Source organism: Panicum virgatum, chromosome 2N (assembly GCF_016808335.1).
Source record: "Panicum virgatum strain AP13 chromosome 2N, P.virgatum_v5, whole genome shotgun sequence".
NCBI classification, from domain to species: Eukaryota; Viridiplantae; Streptophyta; class Magnoliopsida; order Poales; family Poaceae; genus Panicum; species Panicum virgatum.
The window spans coordinates 49,595,037-49,616,901 of NC_053146.1; the positions used below are offsets into that span (position 1 = coordinate 49,595,037).

Sequence of the window (21,865 nt, forward strand, 5' to 3'; positions counted from 1 at the left end):
TTCAACCAAATGAAGTAGTAACTCAATGGTTAATCCTTTGCTCCTTCAGATTTGCTGTCTTGGTTCGACTCCAGCTTGGTACGTGTTTTCCTTTTTGTTCCCCCCTTTTTGAGCATCACGGTTAAGTTTTTTTTCCAAATACCAATAGAAATAATTTGCTTTGTTTATTGTAGCTTTTTTCCTCCCCTTTTTGAGCGTCACGGTTAAGTTTTTTTCCCAAATGCCAATAGAAATAATTTGCTTTCTTTATTGTAGCTTTTTTGCGGCATGTGTTTTTGTCTATAAAAAATTTAATACTATGACACAACACAGATGAAGTTGTCTGGTGGAGCTGGTTAGGCTCCTATCTCTTCAATATACAAGGTGTTGTTACGTTCGATGCCTATGTCATCCATACCATTTTTTTTCTTTTACCACAAGCGCAGGTGGGAGGCTGCAATTCTTTTTTTTATATTATTTCCTGGACTGCTTTTCCCCCCTTTTACCACAAGCGCATGTACGGCGGGAGTTTGTGGCCATTTTTTCTTTTAATCGCTGGCACATGCGGCAGGAAGCGGATCAACAATATTTTTTTTGTGAGAATATATATAGGTGGAGTTTTTTCTACGCAATAACAATCTTTAATCATGATGAAGAATTTGTTGAAACGTCGTATATTTGATAGAAAGGCCAAAAGGACTATGACAATATATATAAGTGTAGCATTTTCCATCTCCATTTCTTTTGTTAATATATTGTGTATATAAAATTTTGTGCTATATACTTGATAGAAAGGCCAAAAGAACTATGACAATTTTTAATATATTGACCTTTGATAAATACAATTAGTTTTGTCTTATCTTTTCATTTCCTTGCAGAAGTTTAGGCGCAGCCTAGTGGAAGGGCGGTAGCTTCTGTGTTTGCTGAGATCTGGGTTCGATTCTCCTCCTGGCTCTCCCCTTTGAGTTTGTTTTTTTTCCCCTCCGCTGGCGCATTTTCCCCCTGCGTCTGGGCTTTTGGCGCAAGACAACAAGGGGAGAGAGGGATCGGCCCACACACAATTGCGCATGACAACAAGGGGAGAGAGGGATCGGCCCACACACAATTGGCGCATGACAACAAGAGGAGAGAGGGATCGGCCCACACACAAGTGAAAAAGAGCTCGGCCCTTGTTTTCTATAACATATTTTTATATCACCATGAAATTGTGTGAATTATGGTAGTTTCTATAACATTAGTGAATTAAAATTGCCACTTGTTCTACAAAAAGTTTAGTTTTCTATTTTTTAAATAACTAATTAAGGCACGCCATGAAAGTAGCTTGCAAAATATAGCATCAATATTACACATCAATATTAAAACATAAATAACTATGATGATTTCTATGACATTAATGTAAAAACGTCATATTTTGTGGGCTCAATTACGACGAATTCAATAAAACGTCATAAAGTTCTGGGCCTAGGGTCCATACCTTCAAATTCGTCATAGATTGTATGCAATTGTGACGCTCCATTAAAATGTCATAAAATTTTCGTCATAGATCACCACATTTCTTGTAGTGTTTTGCAAAGTGATTCTCTTAAATGAATTAAGAGGCTGGAAGCCGGAAAAAGTAGCTTCCCCTTATTATGTGAGTGGTTCTTTATTCTTATTTTAAAAATTTATGCAAGAGAATCAAAGAGAATCATCTTTCATCCACAGAATTACTTCTTTTATATCAGTGTAATTATCTGTAGGAGAACAGCAACGAGCATGGAGAGAAATTTTGTATTTGTTCAGACAATATAATACCCGGGATCGGGTTACAAAGTGCGGCGATCTCTTTGCTACCACTTCAAATTGTCGCGAGCAATTTTTAAAAAAACTCTACCCGGGGGTGTGAAACGGACCCCACCGTTTTTTCGTTAAGAGGAAGCCTAACCGGCTAACCGGGTAGAGAAACCCCCCGAACCCTGGCCCATGCCCGAGAGGGTCAAGCCTTGCGGCGAGCACAGCGAGAGGGTTTTTTTCTCCCAGCAGCCTGAAATTCGCTTCTAATGAGATTCGAACTCGGGACCTGCTGGGAGCGCGATGCTACCGGACCGGACTAGCCATCTCAACCGCCCGAACCTTTCGCCGCGAGCAATTTGACGTAAGGTGCAGTATTAGTATGGCACCTCCATGCACCATGCAGCACAGTATTACCATTTACCCACCCAACTCAACTGGAGGACTGAGAAATGCTGACCATCCCACAGTTGCAGGTGGCGACGACTCCATCCATCGACACGGCCCCAAACCACACAGCATACACAGAGAGTACAACGGGAAGAGATCATCAGAGCGTCTCTCATCACCATCGTCGACAGTTGCAAGCGCGCGACTCTCACGGGGCCTGGGCCTCCGCGGCGGCCTCGGGCGTCTTCTTCTTGGCCCTGGCCTCGCTCCACTCGCCGTAGGAGTAGGACGCGAGGCCCCAGAGCGAGAGCACCAGCGCCACGCCCTTCTCGCTGCTGAACTTCTCGTGCAGGAAGATGACGGCGGCCACCTCCGTGACCGGGATGAACACCGCGATGAGGATGCCCGCCAGCAGCGTGTGCACGCAGAAGATGACCCCAACGGCGCCCAGGAAGAAGAACTGCCACAGCACCGCCGACCACACGAGCACCGTGTAGTACCGGGCCTCCCCCAGCTCGAAGTGCTTCGCCTCCCTCGGGATCGCTTGCACGCACGGACGACAGCAGATTTGCTCAGGCAAAACACGCGGAGCAGAGCTGGTTCAGACGTTCAGTGATCAGTTCAGACTTCATAGTTAACAACAAATTCCAGCACGAGTACTTGTCGTGAATAAGCTCCCTAGCTCAATGAGGGCTTCAATCTTCATCATGCAGCCGTGCACAAAAGATAAGCACAAATAACATAAAGAGAAAACATAAAGTGTGTTCGCAAAAGCATGAGTTTTTTTATACTTGTAAAATTAAATCTCTCACGCGCCATCTTTTTGAAAATTAACCAAAAAAAGTGTTGATTACGAACTACTTTGTATCAGGGAGACGCAAAGTTGAAGCGCCAAGTGTGATGATGGGTGAAACTCTTGCATCTGTCAGGCACCAACGATCAATCATTGCTGACCAGAATCTATTGAGGGGAGTCGCTTCATATTGGTCCTGTTTGGTTTGTGCTATGCTAGGAAATAGTAACCTTGCCCTACCCAGCTGACCAATCGTTTAGTGGCCCTTGCTTTCTTGACGATCCACGTCACCTTCCGCTGACGGCAGTGTATGGCACTACCCAGCTGGCCAATCCCTAATGGAGATGCCCCTGGCTCCTAGTGCGAACTGGTGTCCCGTCCTTTTGTATGCTATCCACCATTGCTGGGGAACGAGGGCAGTCCTCTAGTCCTTCAAAATTCGGAACGGTGGATGATTCGTTGGGCAACAATGATCATCACCATTTCACCAACCAGTCAACTAGGTACTCATTTTCTCCTAGGGACAATGCCAACCTTGCATACTGTTAGTTCAGGATCAAAAGTTGGAAACTTCGCTAAGTTTCAACTTTCCACACTAATTAACATAGCTTTTATACGTACAGCGGTACAAAGCATCCAGATCAAAGTGCTGAGAAGACGCTACGACATGACCATCAAAAGTGGAAGCATTCCGCGGATGGGCTGGTTTGGTTTGGTTTGTTTGTCTTTCCAGCCATGGTCTTTGTCATGGACTCGTCCTCGCACACGCACCATCATCAATAATAACCGATTCCTTTGGATGAAAATGGACAGGTTCGCGTCCTTTTTCTCTCTGGATCTCTCTACGTCAAGAATTTTACTGATGTAAATCTGCGCCATGGAAATGAATGCAAGGCCCAGATTAGACGAACCGTCAGCCCGTCCTTTCCGGCGTTTTTTTTCATTTCTATATTTAAAAAAAATCAAAAATATATGCCCGTTTGGATAAATTACAAATATACCCCCGTACCGCCTGTACCGCCTGTTGCCCGGGCGACCGGGCACCGGTCGCCCCCCCCCCCTACGGGCGACAGGGTGCAAACTGCTAAATGGCGCGGGGGCAGGTAGGGCCGGGGCGGGGGGCACCGGTCGCCCGCCCCTGGGGCGACGGGGGCCGGTCGCCCCCCCAACGGGCGACAGGGCATGGCTGCCCTATTTAAACTCCCCCTCCTCTCTCACCCCTCATTCTATTCTCAAAAATTCCAGAAAAAAATAGAAAAAAGAAGAGAGGGGAGAAGAAGGAAATCGGCGAAGCCCTGCCGGAGTGCGCATCTGTGATCTGCAGGTATTAACGTTTGACCTTTCATTGTGATTTTCTTATGAATCAGAGTAGAAGTAATCTTTATATATTGAAATATTGGATCGTAATCTTAGAATAATAGTAGCTATTGTTATTTCAGCAATTCGCCATGGCTGCCTCCAATTTTGGAGGTTTTTTCTGGACCGAAGAGAAATCTACTATAATACTTGATATCGTGAAAAAATTTGTGCTTAGAAAGAAGTTGGATCCACTTGCGGATGGTACGATAGAGATGGTTATGGCCAAAGTATTAGGGTTTCAAGTTTGCACACTGTTTCATGGTATTACAACGCAAGATCTAAAGGGACACCTGCTAGAACGCCGTAAGGTATACATGCGTATATGTGAACTTGCGAATCATCCTAATGTTATAGGATTCTTAGAAAGTACTGCTAAGATATGGATGCGGCCAGATGTGTATGAGATACACATTAAGGTAACTTTCATTCAGATCTAATCTTTAAATTGTTTTAATTCATTTTTTTGAAACTATAATATTATTCTGTATTTATATGCAAGGATTTTCCTGAGGACACGGAGTTGATTAACAAATCAATACCCAATTTCCGTAAATTGGTATTAATCTTCGGTGGCCCTATGCGTCAAACTAGACGAAGGAGGTGCCGAAGATCGTCGGGTAATACAACTTTGCGTCCGCATGAACAGAGATCCGAAAGTCATCAAGTCATACTGCACCACCTGCATCACGAACTTCTGTTAACCTCGACGACGACCAAGATGACTTTATGCCACCCAAACCATAGCCTCCAAGACCCGATCAGCGAACCGGAGGTTTGTCCAGTCGTACTCGACCACGTGCAGCACCATCTTGTGTTACCTGGGACGACGATGATGATTTCATGCCCCCCAAACCTTGGCCTCCAAGACCTGATCAGGGAACCAGAGGTTCGTCCAGTCGTAACGCACCACCTTCAGCACCATCTTGTGTTAACTGGGATGACGACGATGATGATTTTATGCCTCCCAAACCTTGGCCTCCAAGATATGATCAGAGAACCGGAGATTCGTCCAAGTCTTCAAACTCTCGTGCAGCACCACCCTATGAGAACTCGGATGACGATGTAGATGATTTCATGACATGATATATGATATGTGTTGTACTGAACATGGAAGTTTGCATTTGTTGTGTATAAATAAATGTTAGTTTATGGTTTCAATGTCTATAATTCGTACGTAATGGAAAATGTGCGAGAGAACAGAGGCGTATACATGAAAAGTAGTTAATAACAACGAGAAGACAACATCGTTGCTACCATAAGACATAAATGTTTGGCCACTATGTCATTACAAAGAAACATACGAGATACAAACATAAGTCATATCTAGCCACCCCGACGGTGTCGGACCCTCTTCGCCCTCTGCTGGGCATGGACATGGCCCTGCGAGTAGGTGTGACGATCTAGAGACCTCAGTTGTCGCTGAGGACGCAAAGAAGGATGCGGTGTCTGCTGCTGAGAGTAACCAAGTGGTGCTCCTCCTAGCTGTGAAGAGCCCAAGACATCGGGGTCACCTTGCTCCGTGGGTGAGTGGGAAGTGAAGTTGTCGAGGTCTTCTAAGTTGAAGCCACCGCTATCTAGAACGAACGTGTTTGAGACGAACCCTGCGTAATATGTAAATGTGAACCAACATATGTTGCGTCTTAACTTTGTGAAAAAATTGAGAGTGTTATGTACCAGGTTGTGATGAGGAAGAAGGTCCGACGCCCGCATCTGGATAGAATCCTATGCATAAAAAACTTGCACGTCAGCGTACACTATTGTAGTTCACTTGTACATGTAGAAAATGACATATGAATCATAAGCTAACCTGGGTAGGCTAGTGTTGATGGCGGCGGTCCCATCCCTGGGTACGGTCCCCCAACTGGCGGTGTCCCTCCAAACATTCCCATCCCCTGCTGTGGGACGAAGTGGGATCCTTGTTGGCCCCAATGGCCAGTATGGCCGAAGGAAGAAGAGGGACCGAATCCTGTTTGTGTCGATTAGTAAAAGTATAGCAAGAACTGATATTATTTAAATTCAGTATCCACGTTACCTGCAGTAGTGTTCCACTGGTGTCCCTGATCTGGCTGGGAGGTTGGCTCGTGCGTCATCGCCGGACACGGGAAGGACGTCGAGGCCTGGGACGATCCTTGCCTCTCTTCATAGTCCACACGGCTACCGAAATCATGAAGTACTATACGCAAGTGGTCACGGTGTCTGGATCATGCATCTCTCTGCTCAACCTAGGTCATAGGGGAACCGTGATCCACCCTCGTCAGGTAAGCAGAGCAGTTCGCCTCCATCATGTTACAAAGTCGAAACTGCATTCATTTTAGTAATGGAAAATTTACTTGCATGCTGAATAATATTATGAATTTGAATCCATTCGCAAACACTATGAAGAGACTCACCGCTCCAGCTAGTGCCTCCACGTGGTGCTAGGCGTAGCCATCCCGAAGACTCGCCTGGTGTGGCTGCGGGTTCGTGTCAGGAAAGACCAAACGAGCCCGGGTCCGAGGCAAGTACCAGGTGAGGTAAGCCCTGAAAGAGCTGTCTGTGTGTGGTCCCGTCGGCTCGACCACGTTCTCATCTGCATCGTCACATTGCTCCAACCACGGCTACATCATGGTGAGCCAAACGGCTGAGCACGGCATGCTACTCCTCGACAACCTACAAACGTGGTAGACGAAAAATCGTTAGATTTGATACGATTGAATAATACAAGTGCATTCATAATTACCTATGGTTGTGCCAATCGACTCGGTCCAAAGCCGTGGCCACTGGAAACTCCTGTCGCTGTCCAAACTGTCTCATGACTCTGTGCGGGCAATACGCCTCAACCGCGATGTCGTAAACAACGACGGCTGTAGTAAGCCACATGCCCGCATTCGCAGAGCAGTGTGGAGACAAGCCTAAAGGTGCACGTGTCGCCACCGCCTCTGGGGTGTATGGCTCCCAGATAACGTCCTCTGGCGTCAGCATATCCAGCTCCGACACGAACTCAGGATATGCGCGTCTAACCTGGGCATGCGCCCAAGATCTCTGCACATCGAAAAGGTGAAATTAATAATGAGCTTCATGTATCGAGTAACTAACCAAGACAGAAGTAGAGTTTCCGCGAACGTACCTGACGCCAGTTCTAGAGGGTACCCATCGTGGGCCAACCCTCCTCATCATCGCCGTACACGATGTCGTGGTATGGCTCCTGGCTCACGATAGGGCGACCAACCACTATCCTCTCGTACGACCAAATCTGAAGCAGGAGTGGGCACCCCGAGAGAATAGCCTCACCATCGGTCTTACTGCACCCGTCGCAGAGTCCACGGTAGGTGGCCGCCGATACCGCCGAACCCCAGCTATAGGGCGGTAAGTCATCCTCTGCATCCATAATCTCTCGTGCGTACGGAAGTAGGATCCTGTCGATGGAGTTGCCATGGGTGTTGTTGAATATAATGTAACCAAATAACCATAGCAGGTACGCCTCCAGCGATCTGGTCACACTATACTCGTCCGCATCCGCATCCAATTGGGTAGGCTGCATACACAAATATGATGTACGATTTAAACTCACAATGAAACATATGAATTTTAAAAACATAGTGTAAAGATGAATCAAAATACGTACTGTAAATTGTAGCAACCAGGTCTTCGAAGGACCTGCGGCTCGCAGGTGCGGGTTGATCGGTCCTGCTGCTGCCACGCGCTGTACCGGAGCAAAGCGCTCCTCCAGGCCATCCTTCCACGAAGCCGGCACCACGCGCGGACCTACGGCATCACCGATGATAGGGAGACCCAGTAGGTAGGCCACGTCCTGCAGCATCGGAGTCATCTCCCCACATGGGAGGTGGAACGTGTGAGTCTCCGGCCTCCATCTATCCACTAGCGCCGTCAGGAGGGATCGGTCGAGCTTCACAATCCCACCCTCCATAAGATGGCCCAGAGTCAGTAGACCGCACTCACGTAACCTAAAACAATGGAACAAATGAAGAAAAGTGAATACAAATATTACAAAATAAAATAGTAAATACATGAACTAACATATAAAATTTAAATACATACCTTGCAACCCAATCTTGGTGTATAGAGATGACCTCTCCTGGTGGACGCGGTCATAGCACTTCAAGGGCTCGGCGCTGAACTGCTGCGGCGAAAGACCGGTGGCTCGTGTCGATAACAGGGTCTAGCAACAAGCCCATACCTGCATTAAAACATTCAAATAGGGTTGCACGATTAGTACAAAGGTAAACATACGTATAGAAACACATTCAACAATATAACGCCTTATATGTTTTGGATTGTGCCACCAAGCAACAGCACCGAGTCGACAGAATGAACTTACAATGCCTTGAATCACGACACCGAGTGCCTTCCACGAGTAATTCTCGGCAATGATGGTCTGAACGTAGGAGGTGCTCCATCTGTTGGATTTCCAGAAGGACCAGCGTCTGCATCACCATGAATTGCATTCTGAGGACACCTTTTGTAGTTGTGACCCAATGCTCCACATTGGCTGCAACGCTTTTGTGCCTTGCTTGACTCGGACTCGTCCATACCATTTCTTATACGATGCGTCTGACGACGGCCTTTGCCTTTCTTAGCGGCTGGATTAGGAACATAAGTCTTAACCTCCCGGTCCGTAATAAAGGGTCCAACTATGCCAATCCCGTATATTTCATGTCCCCAAGTGGATGTAGCTGCCTCCTTGCTGAAATAGGGTGACACAAATACTCCTGGCTGCAACCCAGATTCTGCACAAACGGCAATGACGTGCGAACAGGGCAAATGCAATAACTTTGGCTTCATGCAGGTGCAGCGGGCAGTGCCATCTGCTCTAATTAAACTTTCTTGCACCACCCTATCTCTACGGATGCCACGACCAGTTCTATCCTTGCATAGCACCTCAAATCTATGCTCCCTTGTACCCGTCGATAGGACGCGGTGCTGTCTGGCCTTTGCTATCTTGTCTTGCATATATTGTGTCACTCTTGTGCAAAACTGAATTTGGGGGTTGCTCTTGTTTATGGTTGCAGCCATGTATCGCTCTCTAAAATACTTCATGCATCCATACATGATGAACTCAACAATTCCCATGAGAGGAAAGCCACGACAACATCGCATAACCATATTGAAACACTCTGCGTGGTTTGTTGTCTGGATATCGTACCGCATTCTGTTTGTATCATAAAGGAATGACCATTTCTCCTTCGGTGCACCTCGAATCCAGTGCGAAAATGGCTTCTCCAAAGAAGCCGTTGCATCTGCAGACTGGCTATTGCTGGTTCCTGCTGCCCTTGCCTTCACTTGCTCCGCAGTTAGATGATCAAGCATCTACCACAAAGCATTAAATTTTCTCTGCTGATTCTGAGTGCACAACCTCTTGAACAAGTCCTTTAGTTCCTTGTTCTTGAAGTGGTCAAAGAAGTTTACACCTATATGCCTAATGCACCACCTGTTTTGCACATCTGGCCATAATGGAGACGTTGTTCCATTTCCGACTTGTAATTTCATAATTGCTTGTAGCAGACCTGCGTGCCTATCACTTATAAGGCACACATCTGGACGGGCAGCAACAACATGAATCTTCACTCGTTCAAGGAACCAATACCAACTTTCTGTGTTCTCATTCTCAACAAATGCAAAGGCGACCGGTACTATTTGGTGGTTGCAGTCTACCCCGATTGCGGTGAGTATCTGCCCTTTGTACCTTCCAGTCAAAAATGTCCCATCAATGCATAAAACCAGAAGACAATACTGAAAAGCTCTCACACATGCACCTAGGCAAAAGAAGGCTCGAAGCAGAAAGCTTTGTCCCCTCCTCACGGTTGGCACGAGGTAAGTGTCATAGAAACTTCCAGGGTTTCTAGCAACAACATAGGATAACATTTGAGGTAGGTTATCATAGGATGCCTCGTACGTGCCAAACCGCATCTCAAACACCTTTTGTTTGGCCCGCCATGCCTTCATATAACCAATGTTGTACTGGTAAGTTTGTTCAATGTATCGAACAATCATTTTTGGCTCATAATTAAGGTTGTCCATAATCAACCCATAAATATGCTTTACAACAAACTTAGATGATACATTGCGATGCGAAGGCTGAACTTCGGACGTGAAACAAGTATGCTCTGTCACAATAGAACATTTCCAATTGGATTTCCATTTGCCCTTGAATGCGTGCACACGCCATGGACAACCATCATTCACACACTTCACCTCGTATTCTTTTCGGCCAGACTTCACGACTCTGAATTCTCTCTTTAGAGATACTGCCCAGAGTTTCACAGCATCTTTCACAGCATCAATGGTGGGATATGTAGCACCCTGCACTACCTCATTCCCTCTGTACTCCCATTCCTGATGACGTACGTCCACTACCACAGGATTGCCAAAACCATACTCTTTCCACTCTTTTGGCAATGCGTACTGCTCATCATCAGATGACCAGTCATCTTCTTCCATGTCCATTGCGGCTTGGTCTTCTGCCTCCATCTCCTCCACGATGCTTTGTATCCTCTCTCCCTCGTGAGCAAGACCCTGTGATTCGATGTTTTGGTTCTCTATCTGTTCTGACTCATCTTCCTCAACATAATTGGGGTCTCCTTGTCTACTCGTAGTGGCTTTATCTTCACCATGTTGGGTTTGCGGTTGTGGCTTCTCTCGAGTCTGAACAAGAATGGCCAGAGGCCACCCACGCTCTAGAGCTGCTTGCATGTACTTCTGCCACTCTGCAGTGTTGTGTATCATCATCAATTCCCATTGCTCACCGTCTACCACCCAATTCACAAGACCGTGCACGGTCATCAGATGGGTCTCCGGATCAACCCGGAAACCACGCTGCAGCCACTTGTATATGGATCCGAAACTCCTCTCTAGAGGTTTATCTATACCGCTAGATGTGCAGTTAAATGCTGACAAATCTACTCTATTTGGTCCATACAAAACACTGTAGTCACCAAAAAAAACTTGAAACTACATCTTGCTCGATATATCTGTGCATCAACGAATACTTATGCAGTCATACTCTTTATTTCACTACATTATTCAATAATCTATACAAACTATGTACGAAATTCAACTACAACATATAAGTATTCCGGTCTACGTATATAACTAACGTGCAAATTATCCACCGATTCGTATGCATACATATACTACATATGCGATCCATAAAATAATTCTATTCTAATTCATTTATAAATACGTCTAAAAATAATTCTATTTTTTCCAGATAGATTAGTGTTGCACCGAAAAGATTTTTATACCCTCATTTGTTTGCCACATGCTGTTAGTTTTGGTATGCATATCGATCTAATCAATTAATTAGATAGGTAGTTGAGATCCAATATCTAAGATTGCTCTCTTTGTGGGATTTTTTTTCCAACACGGGATTGCACTTTTCATAGGATATGGAGGGAGTATATATTACAAAAAAAAATACTTTAAGAACTTTAGCATTAGTTTCAAATATTTATGTATCTCTAGGGATTAATTATGTATCTATAAGACTTGATTTTAAGGGTGGTGCTGTCTATTAGTTGCGTATATATAAATATCAAATATTTCAGTTGAGTTGGTGGCGCGTGTGAACCCTTTGCATCATATGAAAAAAAAGGTGACACCCTTGAACTCGACTGTCCCATTGCTTATCTAAAAGTAGTTTCAACTTTCATTGGACTCTCTTTTCTCTACCTGCCAACCCAACCTTAAAAGAGAGATAGGAGAGTACTACGTTTTGGCTCTATCCACAATTCATCAATCTCAAAAGTAAATCCAAGGGCTAGGATGTGTAATGGAACGGGATCTCAGAAGTCCTAGTCAAAGTTTTACTAAATATAATAGTAGCAAAGAGGAGTACGCTTGAAGAAGATAAGAAGCGAGGACGCACGAGCTAGCCAAAGAATATGTCCTTGGCTCTTAGCCCTCAGCAATCCAGACGATCTTGGGGCCTCTCGTCGCCGGTGGATTTGCTGGTAGGCTGGGTAGCCCTTGACAGGTTGCTGCCCTCGGAATCGAGTGGCAGTCAACGTCCGATGCTAATCGGCGAGCACTACGATACAGTGATGAATTAGCCGCTTGCTTTATTACAGTTCTGATGAGGGTGGTCATGGAGCTGGCGCGGCGACAGAACCAGTGATGACGATGGCCTGCACTGCACGAACGTTAAAATGCCTTGCAGGATGCCCGGATCGGACGCCGGAAAAGGACGTTTCGAAAACCATCGCAAATTCGCAACCAGAAGCCCACCTTACCTAGCGGACCCGCAAACCACAGGTCGGAAGGGCCTCAACGCCCGGAGGAGCACAGCGCGGCGGGAATGCACACCGTCGGCATCTCGCCGCATAGGGTAACTTATATATATGGGTTGCTTATGGGCGACAGGAGTGGATCGAGTACCGTCCATTCCGGTTTGCGCATTTCAGCGCTTGGAACGTCCGGCGTTAATTATAATATGGTGTTACTTCCTCCATTTTTCAATATATCATATTAGATTTATCTTAAATCAAATTTGATTAACTTTGATCTAGTCTACAGAAAAATATAGCAACAACTATACCATCGAACATATGCACTATATCAACATAGACTTCATGGTGAATGCAATAAAAATAATTTGGTATCGTAAATATTATTATTTATTTCTATAAGTTTAATTAAAATTTACTTAACTTAACTTAAGATAAACCTAATATAAATAAAAAAAATTATATTTATTTAACAAGAAAATCTACTTGTCCGTACGTCTGGAGTCCGCAACTCTTATTTCTTGAGCATGCAGCCCGTCAACTACATAGTGGAGGCCCACTAGTAGGACCCAGCCCAATTAGCATGCGGAGGCCGTTTACGATTAGTTCCTCAATAACCCATCCAGTCTGTTGTGCCTTGTGGGTACGCATTCGGCCAAGAAAACAAGATTTTCCGCCCGTTCCGCCCCGTACGGAACGGGAAATTATTGGTGGGCTGGTCTGGATGATTGCATTAACATAAAATAATGTTGGGCTTACTCCAATCACAAATATAAACGGTCTTAAGTTTTTTACCATTTTAACCATGGATAACTAAAAGTCTAAATAGTATTGCAAGATATATAGTGTTAACGCTAATAGATCCACGTAATATTTTATTTAAAAAAAGTGTTTTATTGAAATAGATGGTTGACTTATTAGGACCGTGTAGATACTCTGAACCACTCATATTTGTTATCAGAGGAAATTTACAATGGTTGAAATAAATAAGGATGGTCCATTAGGCTGAAATCGACGGCTAAGATATAAGAGGTACCAAGAGGTACATAAAAAAAATATCAATTCTACCAAAATAGGTAGGACCCATGCCAAAATAGGAAAGATATCTCTCACGGTATCTTTCGATATTTTACCAAAATAGGAAAGATACCTCTCGCGGTATCTTGATATTTTATCAAAATAGGAAAGATACCTTCATGTACCTTTCCAATTACCACCGTTACACACCTCTATCAGAGAGTAATGCCTTTCTCCTTTCTAGAGCTTTCCTACGGTCCGGTCATCCGGAAATGAGAGCCTCTCAATCAATAATGGCGTCATAATGATCGCGATTCTATCTACTAGAGTTTCTCTATCTCAGGTTTAGAGGGGCGCAGGCCGGCAGATAAAGCAGAGTATGAGTGGCTTGGTGGTGAGAAGGCTAAGCAGGTGGTGAGAAGGCTAAGCAGCTGAGAACCATTAGCTGGGAGGAGTGTCTAGGAAACATTGGCCTCATTGGGCATGAACAGGTCCTGCTTCTCCCCTCCATGTTTTTTTTTTGGGGGCAAACCGGTAGAGACACGATCGGAGGTAGAAGAAAGCATGTCGGCCTTCTAAGTTTGATTGAAGGGATTATGTGGTCCTTTAATTTGATTGAAAAGATTATATTGAGAAATATGTGTAGGACCGAGAAATGCGACCAGAGGGGGAGTGAATGGGAGCCTTCGAAAATTATCGCAATCGAAAACTTCGGCTCAAGATCCAAAAGCGCACCCCAACCCTAGAGTCCTAGGCGTAGTGCAGAGTAGCTATAGAAGAGCTACACGAACACTAAAAACCTTAGGAACAAGTGAAATCGAACGCGGAAGCAAACACACGAAATCAGCTCGATAACAGCACGGTATACTATCACCGGTTGAATCGACGTATACAACTTGAGTTCGTAGGTCAATCCGGTGATACAGAGCCGGTAGCAGGTGAACAGCGAGCACCGGTTGATCCGACGCAAGGTTTAGAACTGTGTCGGTTCAACCGGTGAACCTGCGTCAGTTTAACCGACAAAATCACAAACTGACGTCGGTGCAGTTGTCCAGAGACACTACAAAACGACTCAAAATGGACTACTGAGCACCGGTTCATCCGATGAAATCAACTCCATTACGCCGGTGCAGTTGTCCAGAGAGGCAGTACAAAGAATTTGACTGAACACCGGTTAAACCGGTGAAGGGAAAATTGACCCCGTCGGTCAAACGCCCAAAACCGAAAATCTCGTAGTAGCGCCGGTTAATCCGATGTAAGTTGAAAACAATGCACCGGAGCAACTGCAGAAAACCCCAAAGACACTAACCCTCGATGCTCCTACTCACCGGTTGAACCGATGCGCCATGTTTGAGGCGTCGGTTTAACCGGTGAAAGGAGAACGTTCACCCCGAGCCCAGAAACTCTATTTTTCTTGGCTCAATCCAGAACTCGATGAATCGCGGATCCAAACGAGTTCAAATCATACCAAACTACGCAGGAAGGATCACAAGGGTCTTGAGAACAAACCCACGGAATGAATCAACGAGTCAATCCATGGTTTGGAAGGAATCGAAGATTTGGCAATCAAGAACGGGGTTTTCTCTATAGACCGAAAAGCTCAAAAACTTGGTTTTCAAGGAGCTCGTGATTCCAAGAGGTTTTGCGCTAGGCAGTAGGGACTAGAATCAAGTCAAAGAGCTCAAGAAACCATGCCAATCCCAGACTTCATGATCAAACAAACGAAATCGAAAATCGTTGCGAAACAAAGCACGAAGTATATGAGATTGAAACAAATTCAACTCCCCGGAGGGCACAAGGAGGGAAGGGCCTCCTTTCCCACGAAAATCTCCTTACAAGACTCAATAATTCATACCTAGAACCTTACCTTAGAGAAGGAGAGGGAGAGGAACACAGAGAGACAGGGAGGAGAAGGAAGGGGTGGCGCCTGGCTTGCTGCCCCTCTTGTCCAGCACACACAGCCAGGGAGAGGAGGGGCGCCACTTTGTTGCCAGCCCACGCCCCCTACTCCAGGTGCCTCCCTTTTCCTTTCCCTGCAAGTCTCCACCTAAAGACTAAACTACCCCTAAGGCTAGAAATAAACTAGAAGGCCCTTAGGGGCAAAACCGGAAAAGATACATTGAAGTCCATCTGACGGCTGCGACGACTTGGAGAACTTTGCTTCGACCCGACGCAATTCCTCTGATGTCGCCACGCGTCCTTCTAGAATCTTCACGGGGCAGTTTTGGGAAAACTGCCGAAACCGAGTTCGGGTGCGGTTTTGGAGGAACCGTGAAACCTTCCCGCGCGATGTTTCCGGGCACACCCGCCAAGCCCGATGTCACCACGTGTCCGACCTCCCGCCGGAACCCTAGCGCCTTCGTCATCCCTGACGCCATCGCCGTCTCTGTCTGACTTGGCCGATGTCGACGCATCCCCGTCGTTGGTTTTTCGCGAGCTACCAACAAACTCCACGCCGTCCCGCCTTGGCGCCAGGAGTGGATCGCAACGCGGCCTAGCAGTGGCCCAAGCATCTGGGCCGCCCTTCTCCACCGCACGGTCATCCGGTCGGGCCTCCAATGCCACCGCAAGGTCTCCCGCCTCCGCATGGTCATCGAGCACCCTGCCACCGCAACGCCGCTGCATGGTCCATCGGCACGCGCCTCAGTCTTGTCCAAACCATCTCGCTGCCACCGCGCCATCCGTGTACCTGCACACCACAGACCAAGAACTAGCGCATTCTCCACAGAGTCGCGACTATACACAGTTAGTCCACTCCATGTGTTGGCAATCACTCATCACACCAAGGAGCAGGCCTCCACTGCCTCTCAATCTCCCCCTTGATGAGTGCATTGTCAACACCACACCCCACACGGGCACTGGTGAAAGAAAGAGATAACCAAAAAGAAATAGAATACAAAGAGAGCTAACTCAAGTGATCAAAGGCGAATGAAAGCCAGAAAAGATCACTTGGAGATAGTAAAGCCAAAAGAGTCAGCCCCTAAGACAAGGGCAACGGCTCGACGCACTGACTCCAAAACATGCTTGACCCCTCAAGAAGGAGGCAGGGCTCAACACAGCCAAGCATGTGCAAAGCTGGTCCCTCCAGAAAGAGGCAAAGCTCAATGCAACCAGTAAAGAGTATGAAAAAGCTCAAAACTCCCCCCTGAAATGCAGCTCCCCCTCACTATGCAACTCTCCCCCGATGTGTGCACACTCAAAGTCTGAATCTCTCCCTGAGACCAAATAAACAATCTCTCCCCCTTAGGACAAGGATCAAGAAATTCTCCCCCTAACCCCTAAGGTGAGACACAAAACAACATTCTCTCCCCCTTGTTGACAAGGCACACGTCAAGGAAACTCCCCCTGCCTAGATGCTCCCCCTGAAAATATGCCATGAAGTGCAGTGCATGCATGCCTAAAAGCTTCCAGGTACAGAACATAAGCATTTGCAAGGGTCGAAACAGCACGGCATATGAGGGTGCATATACAAAGACAATGCATGGAGAAGCTCATAAGAATATATCTATACAGATCATGAGCAAGCATTTGTCATTTGTAAAAGAAAAGCATCACCATAAAGGACTTAGCATACTAGAAGGTAAGCAAGCATGCTAGTGCTAGCAAGAACATACAGGTGAGCTACCCAAAGCATATCACAGCAACTGCCACTCAAGTAACCTTGAAACCAATTGAAAAACTCTCAAATTCTCAAACATAAAGAATTGGTGCCAGGGGTTGAAAACTTGCAAGTGCTTAACTTAGCGAATGTGCCAAGCCTAGGTCAATGACCATCAGAAGCTTAAGACAACACTCTCAGTCATCCACCGCCTTGTCCAAGTTCTCCAAAGGAGCAGTCTCAGTACAAGATCAGTGGTGCAAGCAATCCGACCTGGATCTTTTCACTCAGAGCAAAGCAAGAGTTGAATTTTTGAAATTAGAGTCCAATTAATACATTCCAACACGAAGCAAAAGAGGGCATCTTGTTGCATGTGATAGCAAAGGACCTAGCCACTAAACATGAAACAAGATAGCAAAAGCATACAAGCCTACACATGCTAGTAGCAGATCCAAAAGGTGACCATGTTTTATGATTTTCAAAGAATAAAATAGCTAAGCTCAGAGCCAATATACAACATATTCAAAGGAGCTAGCTACTCATGGTCAAAGCATATATACAACTCATAGCATAGCACAAGGCACAAGCAAATGCAGATATCATACATGAGAAGCTTAGTGCAAGTGTAATGCATATGAGCAAATGCAATGCAAGATGGTATGTACACAAAATGCAAGAAAAAGCAAAAAGAAGGAAAAACAAATCCTAAACTACAAAAACAACTACCCAACTCAAAATGGGTAGCACACGCCAAGCTCTCCCCGCAAGTGAGCATAGGTGGCTTGTTCTAGGGGCTTGGTCAAGATGTCGGCTACTTGATTATCAGTGGACACATGGGTCAGCTCGACATCACCCTTCTCATAGTGATCTCTCAGGAAGTGGAACCTCACATCTATATGCTTGGAGCGAGAGTGTAGGACGGGGTTCTTGGCTAAGCTAATGGCTGAGGTGCTGTCAATGAAAATGGGAACTCTGCCATAGGTTAGGCCAAAATCGCTGAGAGTGTGTCTCATCCAAAGGATCTGGGAGCAGCAACTGGCAGCAGCTATGTATTCGGCTTCTGTGGTGGAAAGAGCTACACTAGTTTGCTTGCGGGCAGACCAAGACACAAGAGAAGTTCCAAGAAACTGACAGGTGCCTGAAGTCGACTTGCGATCAATCCGACACCCACCATGATCAGCATCAGAAAAGCCAACCAACGCAAGAGAAGAGGAAGCAGAGTACCATAAGCCAAACTCAGGAGTGTATTGAAGGTACCTGAAAATTCTTTTCACAGCGTTCCTGTGAGAAGTGCGCGGAGAAGCCTGGAACCTCGCGCAGAGACAGGCCGCGAACTGGATGTCGGGTCTGGTGGCCGTCAGGTACAGGAGCGAGCCGATCATGCTCCTGTACTCCTTCTGGTCCACAGCCACACCTTCAGTGTCCTCATCCAACGCCGTAGAAGTGCTCATCGGAGTCGGCATGGGACTGAGATCCCCGAAGTCGAATTTCTTGAGCATGTCCTTGGTGTACTTGGCCTGGTGGACGAAGGTGCCATCCCGGGTTTGCTTGATGTGCAACCCGAGGAAGAACTGAAGCTCACCCATCATCGACATCTCAAACTCCCTGCTCATATCATCAGAAAAGCTAGAAACAAGAGAGTGAGAGGAGCCACCAAAGATGATATCATCCACGTAAATCTGAACCAACAGAAAATCAGTACCACGCCTGAGGAGAAACAGTGTCTTATCTACCGATCCCATGACACACCCTTGTTTAAGCAAAAAGGCTCTCAACCTCGCATACCAGGCTCTAGGGGCTTGCTTCAGACCATACAAAGCCTTCTGAAGCTTGAAGACTCGGTCTGGAAACTTGGGACTCTCAAAGCCAGGAGGCTGCTTCACATAGACCTCCTCCTCTATAAACCCATTCAAAAAGACACTCTTAACATCCATCTGATACAGCTTGAACCCCTTCGAAGCTGCAAAGGCTAAAAAGATCCTGATGGCCTCTAAACGAGCTACAGGTGCAAAGGTCTCCTCATAATCTATCCCCTCCTGCTGGCTGTAACCCTGAGCTACTAACCTAGCCTTGTTCCTCACAACCATCCCATCCTCACCCTGTTTGTTCTTGAAAACCCATTTGGTACCTATAGGGTGGCAATCTGGTGGAGGCTCTACAAGGACCCAGACTTGGTTTCGCTCAAATTTTCTAGCTCCTCATGCATGGCATTGACCCAGTTAGAATCAGATAAAGCATGTCCAATATCTTTGGGCTCAAAGGAGGCAACAAACGCTGAATGAGCAAAGCCAGCGATACTTGTTACCTTAGACCTCGTGGTTCGCTCGTTGAGGTCACCTAACATTTGTTGAGGTGGATGACGACGCTGAATGTGTCGTGGTGCTTCTCTTGACGAAGTCGCCTCGCCACCGCCCTCAACATGGGTCCCGGAGGAAGAACCTTGAGCTGGACGTGGATCGGCCGTAGTCGAAGCTGTGGGGAGCGGGCCGCCATCGTCGTCAGAACACGAATCTCCAGGAAGTGGGCCTGCAGCCGGCGCAGGGACACCACCATCACCCTCAAAGGCCTCAGGCTCATCCTCATCCTCGAAGATGTCCTGGCCAAACTCATCACCACCTGCACACTCCACAGAGGCAGACAAAGAAGGAGTGGACTCGTCGAAGGTTACATTACAAGTTTCGACGATCTGGTTAGTCTCAAGAATAAGAACCCGATAGCCTCTAGATTGAAGAGCGTAGCCAAGAAGAATGCCATCAGAGCTCCTAGACTCGAACTTATCAAGATTACCCTCCTTCAAAACAAAGCATCTACAACCAAAAGCACGCAGGTGGGATACCCTGGGTTGTCGACCAAACCGCAACTCATAAGGAGTCTTCTTCATGAAAGAGCGAAGAAAGATGCGGTTGGCAACATAGCATGCGGTGTTGATCGCCTCGGCCCAAAAACGCCTAGGAGTCCTATGCTCATCGAGCATCGTCCTGGCCATCTCCACTAGGGTCCGGTTCTTGCGTTCAACCACGCCATTCTGTGGAGGAACATAAGGAGAGGAGTACTGGTGATCAAGACCAAAACCACGACAGAAGTCATCAAAACGAGCGTTCTTAAATTAAGTACCATTATCACTGCGAATAGCCCTCATGGCATGTGGAAGCTCATTCTGTAACCTCAAAGCAAGGTCTCGAAAGTACTGAAAAGCCTCATCCTTAGTCTCCAAGAAGAAAACCCAAGAGTATCGCAAGAAGTCGTCCACGATCACAAGAATGTACCATTTCCCACCGACAGAGCGCACACGAGCAGGACCAACGGTGTCCATGTGAAGAAGCTCGCCTGGATGTGATGTCATCACTTGATTCACAGGTGGGTGCGGAAGGGAAACAATCTTCCCGTGACGACACGGGTGACAAACAATGTCCTTGTCCAACTTGAGCTAGGGCAATCCTCGGATCAAATCAAGTGAGCTGAGCCTAACTAGTAGGTCAAAACTCAAGTGACCAAGCCTCCTATGCCACTTCCAGAGCTCAGAAGACTGACCCGTCACCAGACAGTGAGAAGTGCTAGAAGAAGATCCAGAAAAGTCAATGCGAAACACACGGCCAAGAGGAACAATGCCGCACACAAACTCCCCTCTGGAATCAAGAACACGCGAGCAACCTCTCTTGAAACTCACTTCAAACCCATCATCAAGAAGTTGCGAAACAGAGAGCAGATTAAAACCCAACTTATCAACAAGAGCAACTTCTCTCAAGGTGAAGTCATCTGAAATCCGAATAGCGCCAACTCCACATACCTTTCCTCTGCTATTATCCCCGAAGACGATGTACTCTTTGTCCTTTGTCGGGGTGAGGCTGGAGAACCATCTGTGACTCCCGGTCATGTGGCGCGAACAACCGGAGTCCATGAGCCATATGTCCTCCAGGCCTCGAGTGTCCTGCTCAGTAAGAGGAAAAAGAGTGGGCAAATGGCCCGACACTGTACTCTTTGTCCTTCGTCGGGGTGAGGCTGGAGAACCATCTATGACTCCCGGTCATGTGGCGCAAACAACCAGAGTCCATGAGCCATATGTCCTCCAGGCCTCGAGTGTCCTGCTCAGTAAGAGGAAAAAGAGCGGGCAAATGGCCCGACACTGGGGTTAGCACAGAATGAAGCAAACCAGTGTCGTGCCATATGCTCGAAAGCAGGGTAAGAATCCTCAAACGAAAACTATAGCTGGCGACCACCACGCTGAGAAAAACGTGGTGCGCCTCCGCCACCAAAGCCTCGGCCACGCTGATCACCACCGAAGGCACGGTGTGGAACAGGGCCGATAAAACCACCACCAGGAGCGCGGTATCCACGACCGCCTCCCCCTCCTCCACCTACACGACGTGGCCTGGCATCCCGCCTCTATCCACGTCGAGCTGGAGCGTGTCCTCCCATAGGCTGGTGGAACATCTCCGGAGCGCGCCTCTCAGGCTGCCTGCGCTCAAACCTCATCCTCCGAAAGCAAAATTCTGCCAAGTGACCCTCCCTTTCGCACCACTCACACTGGTAAGTCTCTCTCCTGTGTGTAGGCCGTGGTGTAGGAGCTGGGGCTCTCTGAGGCACTCTGGGGGGCTGAGTCGTCACCTTGGGCTTAGGTATAGGCTTGCCACTAGGAGGTAGTGTATCCAGTCGGTTCTTGAGATGGTTAGGCTTGGGAACCCACACTGGATTCTTAGGTGGAGCTTTTGATGGCTCAGTGAGGATTCCATCCTTAAC

The 21,865-nt window shown here is 46.8% G+C and overlaps 2 protein-coding genes and 1 long non-coding RNA gene across 4 annotated transcripts; 1 reads left to right on the forward strand and 2 right to left on the reverse strand.

Annotated features, from left to right (window-relative positions):
- Positions 1–1,822: 1,822 nt before the first annotated feature.
- LOC120662704 (purine permease 3-like) lies at positions 1,823–3,811 on the reverse strand. The gene is made up of 2 exons (XM_039941799.1): positions 3,720–3,811; positions 1,823–2,735 (listed from the first exon to the last, which is right to left on the reverse strand). The coding sequence occupies exons 1-2, from the start codon at positions 3,809–3,811 to the stop codon at positions 2,348–2,350; spliced, it is 480 nt and encodes a 159-aa protein (XP_039797733.1). The 3' UTR covers positions 1,823–2,347.
- A 355-nt stretch (positions 3,812–4,166) lies between these two features.
- LOC120660948 lies at positions 4,167–5,449 on the forward strand. The gene is made up of 3 exons (XR_005669769.1): positions 4,167–4,256; positions 4,372–4,707; positions 4,791–5,449. It is a non-coding gene; the product is annotated as an uncharacterized LOC120660948 (long non-coding RNA).
- Positions 5,450–5,527: 78 nt separating this feature from the next.
- Positions 5,528–11,934, reverse strand: LOC120660946. Of its 2 annotated transcripts, XR_005669768.1 has the most exons (9): positions 8,330–11,934; positions 7,896–8,235; positions 7,398–7,805; positions 7,011–7,312; positions 6,682–6,940; positions 6,324–6,591; positions 6,099–6,257; positions 5,966–6,013; positions 5,528–5,892 (listed from the first exon to the last, which is right to left on the reverse strand). XR_005669768.1 is itself a non-coding variant. In XM_039939608.1 (4 exons), exons 1-4 carry the CDS (start codon positions 6,379–6,381, stop codon positions 5,615–5,617), a joined length of 543 nt encoding a protein of 180 aa, XP_039795542.1. In that variant the 5' UTR covers positions 6,382–6,486; the 3' UTR covers positions 5,528–5,614. The 2 variants fall into 2 exon arrangements, 1 of the variants encoding a protein (XP_039795542.1); XM_039939608.1 differs by lacking the exons at positions 6,682–6,940; positions 7,011–7,312; positions 7,398–7,805; positions 7,896–8,235; positions 8,330–11,934 and having other exon boundaries at positions 6,324–6,486.
- Positions 11,935–21,865: the final 9,931 nt, after the last annotated feature.